Source organism: Cornus florida, unplaced genomic scaffold, assembly GCF_030987335.1.
Source record: "Cornus florida cultivar Cherokee Brave unplaced genomic scaffold, ASM3098733v1 CherokeeBrave_3.0.0_Hap2_Chr01, whole genome shotgun sequence".
NCBI classification, from domain to species: domain Eukaryota; kingdom Viridiplantae; phylum Streptophyta; class Magnoliopsida; order Cornales; family Cornaceae; genus Cornus; species Cornus florida.
The window spans coordinates 116722342-116738258 of NW_026775571.1; the positions used below are offsets into that span (position 1 = coordinate 116722342).

Here is a 15917-nt window from a genome sequence, read left to right on the forward strand (position 1 = left end):
CATTCATTCACAATTATTCATACATCATCATGTATCAATATATATCAACATATTAAATTATACATCAACATACATCAATAAAAATATATATGAATATAATTTTGGATCCATGAATGATGATTTTCATAAAATCATGATCTCTAGTAATGAATCAAACCATGGCTCTGATACCACTGTTGGGAAACGTGCTAGTTTTAAAAACTTTTCGAGGGATTTAAATTCATAGATCTTGATTCATTACATAGAGACAAGTTTCATGCAAAAATAAAACATGATGTATCATTCAATTAAAAGATTGAATACTTACATCAAGGTTTGAGTAAACCTTAGATCTCTCCTCTAAAGTGAATGTTCTCACTTATTGTAGATCCCTTAGCAAGATGCATTCTCCTTGGATCTCCATCTTCTTGGTAATTGTTTTGCCTTTAGGAATCACTCATATGCCTCCATGAATGACCTTGGAAAACTAGGCTTGTGGGAGGCTCTATTAGATGAGAACATAAACCCTAATTTTCTAGAGAGAGAAAATTTATTCCTTTTTTTTCTTCTCATCAAAATCACCCCTAAAATATACATAGACCATGTATATTTATAGGCAACATAAAGGTAAAGAAAAGGAAACAAATAATCCTTCTCAATCTCTAATTCACATGTCTCAAATCTAATATGATTCCAATATCAAGTTGGGCTATGAGTGAGAATCCATTGGGCCTATTATTTTATTGGCTACAATGAATTAATGATTGGCCCGGTCCATGGACCCAATTAAATTAATTCATAAATTAATTTCTACTCCACTAAAAGAAATTAATTGAACTCCAATTAAATAATAAATAACCTCTAAGTCAATGTTGCACTTTGACCCCTCTATGCATAATTAGTTATCGGATAAATAATGCCATCAATCCGACTACTTAATTAATATATTTATTTTGGTACCTTTGATTATTTCTGGCTCGATCACAATAAACCATTTGTTCGACAAAAATAATAATTTAATAAATAAATATATAATAAATCATTTTGTCTAAAATCATACGAAGGCCTTCGAATTTACTTTATGATCAACCATAATCAATACAAAATAAATACAAGTAGCAATGATGCAAATATTAAAAATATAACCCTCTAACTATTAATTACATAACTACCCGAAGTGTCGGTCTAAGGATCCCGAAGAATCCGCCGAACAAATCAAAGTAATTATTAATTAATAAAAGAGTCTATACTTTTCTCATGCTTAAGAGTCAAATGCCATGACGGTGATAGGGAGTAATTGCATACGACGGTTCTCGCAATATATCTCAACCTAACGCGGATCCAGTTCAAGTCTTAATTAATTATGAGTCCATCCATAATTACCGACTATGAACAATTTATAATTACTATTTATATATCATGCATTGATTGCCATCACATACATATACATAAATATTTCTTGTAATTACATGGACACTATCAATTTCATAGTGAATCGAAATATAATACATTGAATTCACCAATTGTATAAAACATAAATATTTCAGAAACGTCAGGAACATATGTCAATTAATCCAAACAGGAATTTGTTATGCCAGGGCATATAAATCCCAACACTTTTGTCATAGGTAAAAGACAAGAAGAAAATGACACTACTCTAAAAGAAAGATAATTGCAGAAAAAAAACTAGTCTAAAGTAATGTAATTTAGTTATGAAAGAATTAAAAAAGAACTAACTAAAAAGAGTTAAATGAATACAACCTTAATTTTCTGAAACTATAATATTTGTGTGAGTCATGTCACAATGGGGTATGAAACCCGGCCAATAAAAATAGTTGGATGTGGCGAAGAGCCCCATTACATACAAGGGCGGTGACATGGGGACAAGTGGGGGCAGCTGCCCTCACTGAATTTTTAATTTTTTTAATTTTTTTTTTTAATTTTATATGGAAAGATTTTTATATTTATATAATTATCCCCACTAAAAATTGACATTGCACACACACACACACACACACACACACATATATATATATATATAACCAAATGACTATTCACGGTATTATAAAATAAAAAAATAAATAAAAGGAATATAATCTTTTCAAAATATATGATATTTTTTTCCATTTTCTCAAAATATTATATTTTTTCTCACTTTTCCCAAAAATACAAGATATTCTTTCACACTTTTGATTTTACCACAAACAAATGCGTTGTTAATTTCCATCACATTTTCAATCTTCAACATTTCTCTTTCGACGAGTCTTCAATATTTCAAAATTCACAAAATCCAAACAAATACTACAATGAGAAGAGAGGTAATCTGATATATATTTTTGTATCATCTAAATGTACTATTATTATGCCATGAACATTTTAAAAACTCGACTGCGCGCTTTTAGAATATGAAAAATATTCTGAAATATTTAGTACTGTTTAATTTTTACATATATTATTATTATTATTATTATTATTATTATATATATATATATATATATATATATATATATATATTATTGCTGTTAAAAATTGCCCCCATTGAAGGAAATTTCTAGCTACGCCACTGGCGGTGAAGAGCCCCATCACATACAAGGGCCAGGACTGCCCGGGGTAATATAGCGAAGTATTTAATACTCCCTCTGTTCAAAAAAGAAAGTTGAAGAAAGTCCCTCAACTGTGAATCATTAAAGAGACATTTATTTTGTAGTGCCAATGAAACAATTTCACTATATTGCCAAATATTTAAAAACAAAACATTGCATTGAAACAAGGAAAACCAAAAACCAAGTATTAAAAACCCTAGTTTTCCAATTGGTACGGATACTACTTTGAGGAACAGATGGAGAGGGAGAGAGCGGTCAGCTCTGACCTTTGGACGTTGTGTGGATTTTAAAAATACAAAATTATACTACATTCTCCATATGATTTGAAATCCTCTTGATTGAAAATCAAAGATCAAACAACAGATTTTGGACAAGGAAACCACATAACCATTACCTTGGATATGGAATCCCAGGGTCCAAGTAATTGCTCCAGAATCCGCAGTTGGAAGGAATTATTTATTGCATTTTATGAACTTTATACCAAAAACCCCGTTGTGGAGTGTCAACAAGTCTGTGGACACTAGGGTTTAAGTCCGAGTGATTAGCCCAATCCAAATTCCGACATTGAGCCTATATTCTTGTTCCAAATACCCCTTTAGGATAATAATTGGGTCCCGCCCTATGACCCAATGATATGTAGACACGTGTTCTAAAGTAATATCATATTAAAAATATAAACAAACACCACTTTTCCGCCGCTTCCCTTGCTTCCTCTCCGAGTATCCGTCCTCCCAAACCGCGTCTATCAGATCCACATTAGTCCTGGAAACCGGAAACAACCGGAACGGCCAAGATTCTCCGACGACAGCCTGTCTACAGTTCCCTCCGATTGGAAAGGCACTTGCGAGAGCGTGCCAAAATCATCAGTACGAGTCTATGAAACAGGATTCGAGAGGCCTATAGATGAAAGCGTAGAATCAAAATCTCCAAGAGATACATAAAGATATATGCTCTCTCTTTATCTGAGCTCTGTTTTCATCTTTTCCCATTAACCCATTTTTTTCATATTTAATAATTATTAATTTTTGGGACAAGTGTCCGCATCTCATTGGACCATGTCACCCATCAGGACACATTCCGTATCTTGGGACCCAAGTTCTAACCCGGTTTTTATAATTGAATATTAGATATCACTACTGAGGATATACATTCACACCGGCTGATGTGGATGAATAAAAAATGAGCTATGTCTTTTTTTATTATCAAAATAAAAATGGTACATGTTATTGTGTATAAGTGAGTATTTATTTTATCGGTCTTTCCACCAAAAAAGACGAAGTTTGCTAACAATTTCTTAAGCAAAGGAATCAGTCATTTTAAAACATTGGAGGGAATATGTCGGGATGGCCACCAGGACCGACTTCAATAACGTCTCTCTTCCATTCATTGGGTTAATTGGGAGCGCCTATGTGAGCCCAATTGTAAGGGTGGTCTCGGTTTTCGAGACATTTTGGATTTCAATTTGGCTTTTCTTGCTAAATTTGGGTGGAAGATTATTCAAGGGGACTCCTCCAATGAGCAATCGTTATTTTATTCGATTTTTAAGTCTAAATATTTTTCGGATTCTTCCTTTCTTGAGTCTCACTGTCCAGCAAATGCGTCTTGGGGATGGAAAAGTATTTCAGCTTCAAAAAATCTTCTTAAAAAAGGGGTCCTTTGGGTTGTCGGTGATGGTTCTTCCGTTAATATTTGGAATGACAATTGGCTCCCAGATGGAAGTCGCCCAACTCCTGTGTCATCATCGCGCTGTTCCCTGGTCCAAAAAGTTGAAGCGCTTATTGATCCAGATTCTAAGTCATGGAATAAACCCTTGATCAATCAGCTTTTTAATTTTAGAGATTCAAGGCTAATCTTTCAAATTCCCTTAAAGTTTTCTGGTGGAAGGGATCGTCTCTCATGGAGACCTTCTCCGAATGGGATTTTCACAGTTAAATCAGCCTATAAATTGGCTCGAAAAGAATTGCAGTCTACCGATTGCCACCGCCCTGCTTCTAGTGTCATTCAAGAGAGGAATGGTCTTTGGACTTCTATTTGGCGCTTGAAAGTTCCAAGAAAAGTTATTTTATTTATTTGGCAATGTTGCCATGAGAGGCTTCCTGTTGGTGTTAATTTGGTTTTTAGAGGGTGTCGGGTAGATCCCTAATGTAAAAGGTGTGGCTTCGAGATGGAAACGGTTGGGCATGTGCTTTTCTTTTGCCCCTTTACAAAGGTGGTTTGGAAAACTTCCCCTCTGAAAGTGATTATTTCAGATGAGTTCCTTCATTTTTAGAGTCAATTATGGTCCTTTCTTGTTGGTTTATGGTCTAGTAGCCCCCTGAAAGATGACTTATGCAATTTGGGTGCTTTTATTTACTGGAACTTGTGGAAGGCTAGAAATGATTATGTCTTTCAAGACATCCAAAGAGATGTGATTGAGGTTATTCTTCAAGTTACTGCCGATTTTTCAGAGTTCAGTGCGGTTTCTAGATTTAAATCTCTGTTTTATCCAAGGGCGGCTCCAGTTTCCTCTCCTCCCTCTCGGTGGACGCCTCCACTAGAAGGAGAGTTTAAACTTAATGTGGATGCTTCTTTTGACTCTCGATCGCAGATCTGTGGAGGCGGTCTTATTCTTAGAGATTGCAGGGGTTGGCCCATCAAAGTTGCTTCTTATGCCATGTTTCTAACTCAGAGCTTGCTGTAGCACTTGTTTTCCGTGAAGGTATTAGGCTGTTCCGGTGTTGGGGTTATGTTAATGTGGTGGTGGAAGGAGACTGTCAGAACGTCATGAGACGGTCCCCTCAGCCTCCCCTTGTTGCAGTGGTTCTTGAGGATGTTTCTCATCTGCTTAGTGCATATTCTGGGTTTTCTCTTGCATGGACTTCTAGGTCTTGTAATGGCGTTGCCCATGCTTTGGGTAAACATGCCCTTAATTCTATGTCTTTTGATTTCTGTTGGGAGGTGTGGCCTCTTTGACTCTTGCAGGTGGTTGAGAAGGACTTTCTTTCTCCTCCTGGTTGAGGCCTGTTGTTTTGTTTTGTTGGTTGCTTGTTTCTCTTGTTGCTTCTAGTTTAAAAAAAAAAAAAGTATTTATTTTATCATTTTTAATTTAATAATTAAAAAAGCATATTCATTTTTTATTGATCAGCATTAACGGGAGACCAGAGGACAATACGCATTGTCCGATGAATAATTATTTTTTTTCAGTTACCACCGCTTACCTAGCTTTGTGAGAAAAGATTTTTTCGGTCTCCCACTCCCCTTTCCAATCATATTTTCATGCTTTTTAACCCCCTATCTTTCTCCTGAGTTCGTTTAGATGGAATGATTTGGAGGAATAGGATTAAGAAAAGGGTTCAAGTATGTTTGAATGGTTTAAAATATGAGAAAATAAATGATAGGGAGAGATAAGGATGGATAACTATCCTTTCTTATCCCTCATTTTCAATCTCTCCAAAAATGATAAAATAGAGAGAGAAATTATAGTGTTTAAGTAATATTTTCAAAATTTCAAACTTACCCTCAACAATTAAAAAATAATTATTATTATTCCACTCATTTCCCTTTTATTTAAAAGGATAATATAGTAATTTGATTGTTATCATTTTTGACTTGTTTTAGCTTATCAAGAACCCCTTTTAAGCCCTGTAACCTTCTTCTTCTTTTTTCTTCTTTTTTTTTTTATGCATGTTATTTTTGTTGAATAAATTATTTATTTTTGTCTTGATAATAATAAAAAAAGATAGAGTTTATTGTAAAGCGGGTTAATTACAATGACACCCCCTGAGGTTTACTATAATGACAGTTATATACAAGTTGAGTCATTTTTGAACGATGACACCCCCTAAGGTTTGTTAAAGTTAGCAAAGACACCCGAATTGTCCTTACACATAGTGAATTGACATTATTGTCCTTTGACATATTCAATTACCAATTTGCCCTTCGATCAATATCAAGATTGTATTCTCTATTTTTATGAAGTGACGTTTTTGCCCTTCAATCAATATCAAGATTGTATTATTCCATTTTTCTCTCTCTCTAACTTATTTTTTTTTTTTGGGAAAGTAATTTATAATATATAGAGAGATGGATCAGCATCCTGGTTTGGATTCTCAATAAGAGAACTACAAAAAGGGCTCAGTAATTTCAGCTTCGATCAACTGGGGAAATAATCATCACTTCCTATCTCTATTATATCATATAATTTGATTCTCAGACAACCAAACAACATGAAGAATAATTGAAGTTATATATATATATATATATATATATGTATGAATTTCTCCAACTTTGCAAACCCATCTTCTTGGGCTTGTCGATAACTGACTCCTTCGGCAACGCCTTGACTATGAAGTTGACTTTGAAGGCAAGGGAGGATTGCTCCGACGATGGTGGTCTAGCAGCGTTTATTTCCATTGCCGATTATTAACAGTACAGAAGAACAAGTAGAGTGATTTGAGAGAGAAGAAAAATGGAGGTTTCTCAAGGAAAGAAACTGCGGGGTTTGGTGAGATTTTCAGATTTGCAAATGGATTGGACTATGTTTTGCTTCTTTTGCTTGACACCGAGCTATGGCAAATCCAGATCCCCTCGCTGATCTGAGCTTCCGATCTACATGTTAAGAATCCTAACCTTTCACTGCCGAATGCGAACTTCATTTGCCCCAAACCAATCTTCCACCTCGAGAGAAATTAGGAATTTCATATAGTGAACGTTTTCTTTACATTCTGGATCCATGGTTATTCTTTGCCTTTGGCAGATGTGGTTGGGGAGAGGCGGTGACGATGGATGTGGTTGGGGAGAAGTGGCGACGGCGAATTAAGATTATGGGCTGATGTGGGTGGGGGCGGTGGTAGAGGTGGAGGAAGGAGGCGATGAGATTGTGGAAGTGGAGAGAGGTGGTGGACGTTGCGGTGGAAAAAGGGTGGAAGTTACGGTGGTGCCGGACCGTAGATTAGAGGCGACGGTGCCGGACCGTAGGTGGGTGGCGATGGTGCCCGCCGCTGTTCTTCCCCGCTGATGATTTTCTGTTGGACTAGGTTATATATATTTATTTATTTATATATGATGGTGAGGATGTAATAGTGTATATATATATAAAGACAAATTTGACTTTTCATGAGTTCTAATATTTTACCATAGAAAAGAATTAAATATTGAAGGGTAATCTCATCTTTTTCATCGTTTTAAGGGCTTGTTTGGATCAAAATTCTCATAGGGGGTCTCTTTGTCTAAAAAAGGGCTAAGTTGTATATGGTTGTCAATATGTCAAACCTCAGGGGGTTGTCATTGTAATTAACCCTATAAGGCTCTAATTGAATTTTGGAACAACTATAAGGATCTGATAAGTTGCTGCCTTTAAATTTCACCATGCCAATTGAATTTCGGTTAAAAAAAATAAACGATAAATTTCGCCCCTGCTCTCTTGCAAAATTTGAATTGTAGCTGTAAGTTTTATGGACTGTTGTATAAATATGTAATGCCAATATGTTATATATATTATTTTTAGCATAATAATTTGAAGTATGAAAGTAGAACAATTCATTTATATTATGATTAGAGGCTGACGTGATCATAAAATTAATCAAATTTGCGTGTTATCTATTTTTAATTGCAATCAGTGATGAAGCAATATTACTAAAAACAGAAAAAACCATAAATAGGTGGTATGTCTATAGAAGCAGATTGCGAACATAAGAAGGATGGATATTTAAAAAGGCACAAACAGGTCCAAGAGCATAACAGGCCCAAAAGCCGAAGCAGGCCCATGGCGACTAAATATATTAAAAAAAAAAACAAAGGGATAAATTACACTCAAGCCTTCTGAGGTTAGGTCATTTTTCACCTAGATGAAGATTTTGGTTTTAATTTTCATTCATATTTGAAAGAGTGATTTCATATTTCACTTATACCCCAAATGTCAATTTGTATTGATTAGGTATAAAATGACTATTCTACTCTTTTGACCATCTATTAACTTAAAAAAAGTGTATTTCATTTTTTCATGACAAAAATACCCTCAAGTGACCTTACAAGCAGCACCCTTGCCTTTGCTATATATATATATATATATATATATATATATATATATATATATATATATATATTTCAAACAAATAAACGCAATAATTGATGACTTTCAGCAGATAGAAATTGAAAAAGAATCAATTAAATCAAAGGATAAATTAAAAAAAAAAAAAGGAGAAGAAGAAGAAGAAAAATAAAAGAAGACTAATTGCAATCATATAATACAAAAAACTAACACAATAGTTTAAAGGAAAATACAAATCTTAGAATGACTACTGAATCACACCGTAATAAAAAAAGTATGCATCATGATTCATGCATATTGTTAAAACATTCTAATGATCTAAATCAAATATACTGATATACACAGCTAAGAGGGGACTTCAAGGAAAAGCTATCCAGCAAAAAAAAAAAAATAGAATAAAAAAATGGTAAAAGGAGACATTCAATGAGCTAAAAAGGGGACTTCAATGAAAAGCTATCCACCAAATAAAAAGAAAAAGAAAAAAAAATATAATAATGGAATGGTAAAAGGAGACATTCAAGGATGAAGTAACAACTTGAATATCAACTCAAGCACTGGTTTAAGATGGGCTCAATTACCAGAAAATACGGTTAGAAAATTGAGTTTAGTGACAACTTTCCTCAAAATCAGGTAAACAAAAAATTAAATATATTTTCAGATAACTTCCAAATTGCCACAATTGCTATGAGCACATAATCACTATTAAGGCTCACGATCACAAAAACCTCGTCAAAAACAGTTTGGCATGATCATATGACAAAATCCAAAAGAAGATCACGACTCACGAGAGATAATTGATAGATGCAACAGAGTAAACTCGAGGTGAGAGATGCTAAAAGAAGGTTGGTAGATTAATCAAATGGACTATCGCTGATTCGATCGTGGCAGAAGGTTAGACTTCAATAAACGTGGAGTGTGTTTGTTGCAGAGAGGGGTGTTGGGTGTTGTGTGTATTAGATGCAGAGAGGGGTAGTTTTGTCTTTTAGAATTATAAATTTTTTTGTATTAAATTGTATTAAAAAATTAAGGGTAAAAGAGTCAATTCACATGTGTCAGAGTCCAAAAAGCAAATTGGGGTGTAAGTAAAAGTTAAAACCAAAATCTTCATATAAATAAAAAAAAATGACTCAACCTCAGAGGATCTGAGTGTAATTTACCAAAAAAAAAAAAAAAAAAATAGCCATTGAGCATCATGATTTTCTTCATAAATGATCTTGCATATTTTGCCAACCAAATATATATATATATATATATATAAAGCACAGTGACGTTCAATTGCTCAACAGTGACGTTCAATTGCTCCTTGGAGAGCATAGAGTACTCACTTTTAATCCTGACCTTAGAATCTAATCTTACGGTAATTAATTAATGTGTGTTTCTTTTTTATATTTAAGGCAATTGCATCTTTTTTTTATTACCATTATATATTATTAATAGGAAATGACAAAACTAGACATGTTTGTAATGGAAACAAATTAAAACCAAATTGGTTATGATTTTCTTGTATACGAATTCCTTCCCATCCGAATTCTCAAAGCATACCAATTAAAAATAAAAAATTAATTATTTCAAATTCCCTTTGTTCATATCTGTTCAGCCAGGGAATTCTCAAAGCATCCCAGTTGAAAAATTAAAGCACAATAGTCCCCTTCTCAACTTTGCAATTAATTTATGTCTGTAAAACAAATACTTACTGCATAATCCAATTACAAAGGAATGTTGTACTCTCAAAATATGTTTATTTGTATATGTGTGCATAAAAATGAATTCAAAGACAAGCAAAATTATCAAATCATGTAACCCAATATATAACATATGAAAGAGAAAAGGAATGGACTACCTCCACCACCTACCCTGGCATTGCCACCACCTCTACCGCGCCACCACCTACCCCGCCACTGCCGCCACCTCCACCACCAGCGGCAGTGGCGGGGTAGGTGGTGGCGGTGGCGGTGGAGGTTGTAGTGATGGAGGTGAAATGCACCGTGGCAATTCAAAGTTAATGGGATTGAAAATTTAATTATTTTTATTTTTATTTTAGATGCGGTTGCCTTTTAACCTTCTATCGTCCAAGGAATTGGAAATAATTAAATTTTTTTATTTTTAATTGGTATGCTTTAAGAATTCGGATGGAAAGGAAATCCTAATCAATTTGGTTTTAATTTGTTTCTATTAAAAACATGTCTAGTTTTGTCATTTCCTATTAATAATATATAATGGTAATTAAAAAAAAAAAAAGTAATTGCCTTAAATATAAAAAAGAAACACTTATTAATTAATTACCGTAGGATTAGATTCTAAGGTAAGGATTAAAAGTGAGTACGTTACTAATTAATTTTTATTATATCTTTCTACGATATTCTAGGGTTACGTTTGGTGTGTAGGAATGGAATGAAACGCAACTTGGAATAGAATGAGAATGGGATGGAATGAGTATTTTCTTTCCGTGTTTCGTTATGGAATGGAATGGTTATTACCATTTTATTGTTTGGTTAACTATCATTAAGTCTATATTTTTGTCAAAAATACCCTTTTCACTGGCTTACATTATTTTTTAATAAAATCAATCTAATTAATATTTTGGAATGTTATAAGATGCCCGATACTGTCATAGAAAAAATAAAGAAAACCCTTGAATTAAATAAAATATTATTTTTGACTCCAGACTATTGTTAATTTTTATTTTATATTATCATTGCTCCATATATAAACTTTCAAAGAGAGAATGATGGAGAAATCATACAAACGTTTCAACATAAAGATACAAAAAAAATAAAAAAGAAGAAGAAGAAGAAGAGAAGAAAAGAGTGATATACTCATAAGATAAATAGATTAATACTTGCAATTTGGTTGAAAGTCCTGTAATTTTGGTTGAAGTCCTGTAACTTTTTGTCAATGGCAGTATTGGGTATATTTAGAAGAGAGGGTTGCCTTATTGAAATATAATGAAGGGTTTATTGGAAATATTACAAAAAAATTTAATCTTACTATGGAATGGAATGACCATTCCATAGGTTTAGTAATGGAATATATTTTCATTCCAATGGAATAGTCATTCCATTTCATTCCCGCATACCAAACAAATGAATAATTAGAATGGACATTCCATTCTATTCCTGCACATGTATTAATATGCACCAATATTATGGATTTCAAGTAACTCTGCAGTTATGAGAAATAATTAACGAAATCAAGTTTGGGTGGTCCAACTGATAGGCAAACTACATCATGCATGGTAAATATAAGGATATATGAAAGGTGTACAATAGTCAGTCATGGTAAGCATAATAATATATGAAAGGTGTACAATAGGCATCATAATTGATGTAGGATTTTGCTTCATTGTTATCTAGAAATATTTATAATTGGAAAAAAATTGACGGATCACATAATTGGTGGAAGAGATTTTACTCCACAATTATATAGAAACATTTATATATTAAAAAAAAAAAAAACAGACTATATAAATCAAGACATATTCAACAATTTGATTCCGAGATTGAAATTTTGTTTGAAGGAAGAGTAATACGTACTTATTAGTATTGTTTAAATAACATAGTATGCTTTGAGGTTTAAAGTTCGAGTTTAATTAGTTAATTTTTTAAAATGATAGGGTCTCAAGTTACGGCTTTGAGGTGATCTCAAATTCGAGTTTAATTAGCGCATAGTGCTAGAGCAAGTGGGGTTTCCCTGGTTACAAAAGCCGAATCGATGGATTGTACCTAGGCTTCAAAAGCGCACATACAGAAATATTATATATAATATATATATATAAGCCGAATCCATGGATTGTACCTAGGCTTCAAAAGCGCACATACAGAAATATTTTATATATATATATATATATATATATATTATGTTTAATTTAAAAAGTGACTAGCAGCACCAAAATCCCGTACTCTATATTATTCTTTTTTACGTAGTCATGTAGACTCACACAACTCACAACTGCACATCTAAAGGAAAGGAAGGAGAAAAAACCAAAAAAAAAGAAAAAGTGATCCTTAAAGGAGAACAAACAAAATTGTATGCAACAGTATCACACAACCTCAACCACTGTCCGATGTAAATTGGGCAAGTTCTCTAGCAAATCTAGCGTTAGCATCGACGCCCTCGGTCTTGGTGGCCGGTTAGGGTATCCGGTTGGCAAGGGCGGCGCGATGGAGGTGGTCCTCTTGCATGTGCTCAGCCATTTTGCTTGCATGTACCTATGCTTCCTCCATGGACCCATATGTATTTTCTTCTCTTTCATGCACTTCTTAGCAGCTGAGCACAATATCTTTAATAATGAATGTAATCTTTCCACTTTCCCAACAAACACTTCAGGAAGATTACTGATCAGCTTCTTGTACTCTTCACTTGCTCTCGCCATCTCAAACTCCGCGCGAAAGTTCAATTCAATTATCACCCTCACTTCTCCTTTCTTAGGATTCGACTTGTCCACCACATCTAAAAAGCTGTGTTCACCTGCCACAAGTAAACAAACAAATTAAACATTGTATTTATCGGGAGCTAGAGGATGTTGACATTTATATACGTGAATACTCCTATATTTGTGTACACGGAACTATAAATACTAAGAGAGTGTGAAAAGAATGGATACGGATCTTCTCCAAGAAAAATTCTCTCCAAGTATCTACGGGTATTAATCATATGACTACTAACGCCACATCAACAATTTCTTTGACTCGCTAAATATATTAAAAGTTACTACACTTTTTTAAAATATCTAACTATATTAAATTACAAGTTTATTTTTTATTTTTGTCAATTCCAATAAAAATTGATTATGATCCTTCAACTTGTATTTTTATGCGATTTAGGAAATTCAATTATAGTTCTCCAATAATATATATATATATATATATATATATATATATATATATTTATACACATGGCTAGATATCTACAAATTATACATGATTCAACTCTCGTCTCTCTCACTCTATGTAGGGTTTTCATTGCCATGGACAAGGATGATACTTTCGCGGTGGGCTCGATCTAGGGTTTCTTCAACCTTGGAAATGGTCCTGTTGTAGACATGGAAGCCTGATCACAAGACTCATGGCCACCTTCTTCGAGCGCATGGACAGCAAAGACACCATCACCAAGACTCTGACCGTTTATATATATATATATAGCCATGTGTATCTATATATGTGTGTGTGTGTTATATACAGGAGAGAAAGAGAGAAAAAGTTTTTTTTATGTGGGTAAACTTGTAATTTAACATAGTTAGATATTTTAAGAAAGTGTAGTAACTTTTAGTATATTAAGTGAGTAAAAGAAGTTGTTGATGTGGCGCCTTAGAGCATCTCCTGCGATTTGTTAAAATACCCTTTTGTGTAAAATATACATTGCCACCTATGATGTGTAAATTTTTTCTATATCTAGCAGTCTATTAAGATAGATTGCTATATCACTAATGTGTAAAAACGTTGTATATTTTACATAACATTTTTACACTACCAGATTAACATATTTCTTTTCTCATCCCTCTTTCTCGTTCCATTAAAAAAATCAACTATATATTAAGTAGAGGTCTGTAAAAGTTATGTGGGATCCTGGCATGACACATGGTTGATTGTCATTGGGAGATATATTTTCACACAAAAGGTATAAAACAATTGTTGGAGTTAAAATTAAATAATTCAAATTTTTTGTGTAAATTCATCATGACATATCCAATTTACAAAAAAATATTTATATACATAACAATTGGAGATGCTCTTAGTGGTTGTAGGATTAATATATTTGAATAGAATTTTTCTCAGAGAGAATCCGTTCCTAATGGATACTTATATGTGTTGTGTGGTGCACTGGTGACAAATGATAATAACTCAAATATAATTACTTCACTTGTGTGTGTGTGTGTATATATTATTTATTTAAAATTAAAATTAATCCTGATATAAACTAGATTAATCTATTATATTCCCTCATAGTTATCCATTGCTCATATTAGTGATAGTTCTAATAAAATGATTAAGGTGGTGGTTAATTAAATTAGATATTAGAATATATACCTGATGGGATATCTGGAGAGCTCTTCCATTTAGACTTGCAAATGGCACCATTGTAACCGGCATTTTGAAGACGGCCACAGACTTCTCTCATCAGGCAGTCCCGGCAACCGCCTGCCACGGGTCTCCGACAAACACATGCATTCCCTGTAATTTGAACTTCTTTTAATGCTTCCTTGGTGGCATCTCGTATCCTTGCTTCCAAAGAGCTAGACCTCCTTACGGTGGCCTGCAAATTTGGATATAACAAAAGAAGTAATAAGTCTATGTTATATAGTTCAAGCCAACAAGAACGTGACGATTCATTAAATTCTTGTTTTTTATATCTTGCCAAATACAAGATGCATATATAGATGTTGATAATATTATGATTATAATATTTGTAAGTGGCAGGGAAAGGAGAATACGGAACTTACATGTAAAAGTTGGTGTTGGGTCTCCCAGAAAGTTTTGTTACCTTCATTAATACTTTCACAGCTTCCTTTCTCTCCATCCCCACCGTCATTTTCATCAAACTCCTCAATGCTAACAACACTTTCCGGCGAGCCTTCGCCTTCTGCGTCAAGAAACCCGAAGATGGTATCGGACAAACTCATTGCCGGCCAACCGGAAAAGTCAATTTCACAATTATCGAAGGGAAGAATCCGGTGGCTCCTCGGAACTCTAGCAGTTGCTCCGGCCATGGGCTTCACAATAATTGAGCTCAGGTGTTCGATCTCTTAAAATATTTGCATGCCCACTAAACTTGAAAACCAGTTTCTATATACCAATAGTTTGGGACCCACTTTGGACCCACTTGACTTGCGTGGACGAACAAGCGGTCACTCACATGATAGTCCACATGTATGTATTGGATGATCAACATCATAACAGTCCATGAGGTATACCTGACAGCAATGATCCACGTCAGTGAAAGTCAATTATTTGGTACCCCTTGAATTATTTGGATATACACGAATATTCTAATATAATATTATATTTGTTGTTATCCAGCTTATCCTATCCTGATCTAGTGGGTGGGTGGGGACCACAATCAATGATGACAGCGAAGATGAAAAATGTGGCGAAATCGGGGACGTAGATGTTCAGGTTTATCCGATGAGGTGGGACCAACTTGTGGGACCAACTTGTTTGCTTGTGTTTTTTTTTTTTCAAACAACTTGCTCGCTTACCGAACACATTTTTGTGTGGTTTCCCCACAAATGGATAAATGTTTGGCAGATTGAAATTTCAAATATCTCTCATATACGCGGCGGGTAGCCCGTGGTTTCGTTTTTGAGACAG

The 15917-nt window shown here is 34.0% G+C and overlaps 1 protein-coding gene and 1 non-coding gene across 2 annotated transcripts; both read right to left on the reverse strand.

Annotated features, from left to right (window-relative positions):
- Positions 1–6644: 6644 nt before the first annotated feature.
- LOC132284454 (small nucleolar RNA Z103) lies at positions 6645–6743 on the reverse strand. Its single transcript, XR_009472280.1, has one exon. It is a non-coding gene; the product is annotated as a small nucleolar RNA Z103 (small nucleolar RNA).
- Positions 6744–12487: 5744 nt separating this feature from the next.
- Positions 12488–15353, reverse strand: LOC132316383 (uncharacterized). Its single transcript, XM_059814866.1, has 3 exons — positions 15050–15353; positions 14637–14862; positions 12488–13077 (listed from the first exon to the last, which is right to left on the reverse strand). The coding sequence occupies exons 1-3, from the start codon at positions 15314–15316 to the stop codon at positions 12650–12652; spliced, it is 921 nt and encodes a 306-aa protein (XP_059670849.1). The 5' UTR covers positions 15317–15353; the 3' UTR covers positions 12488–12649.
- Positions 15354–15917: the final 564 nt, after the last annotated feature.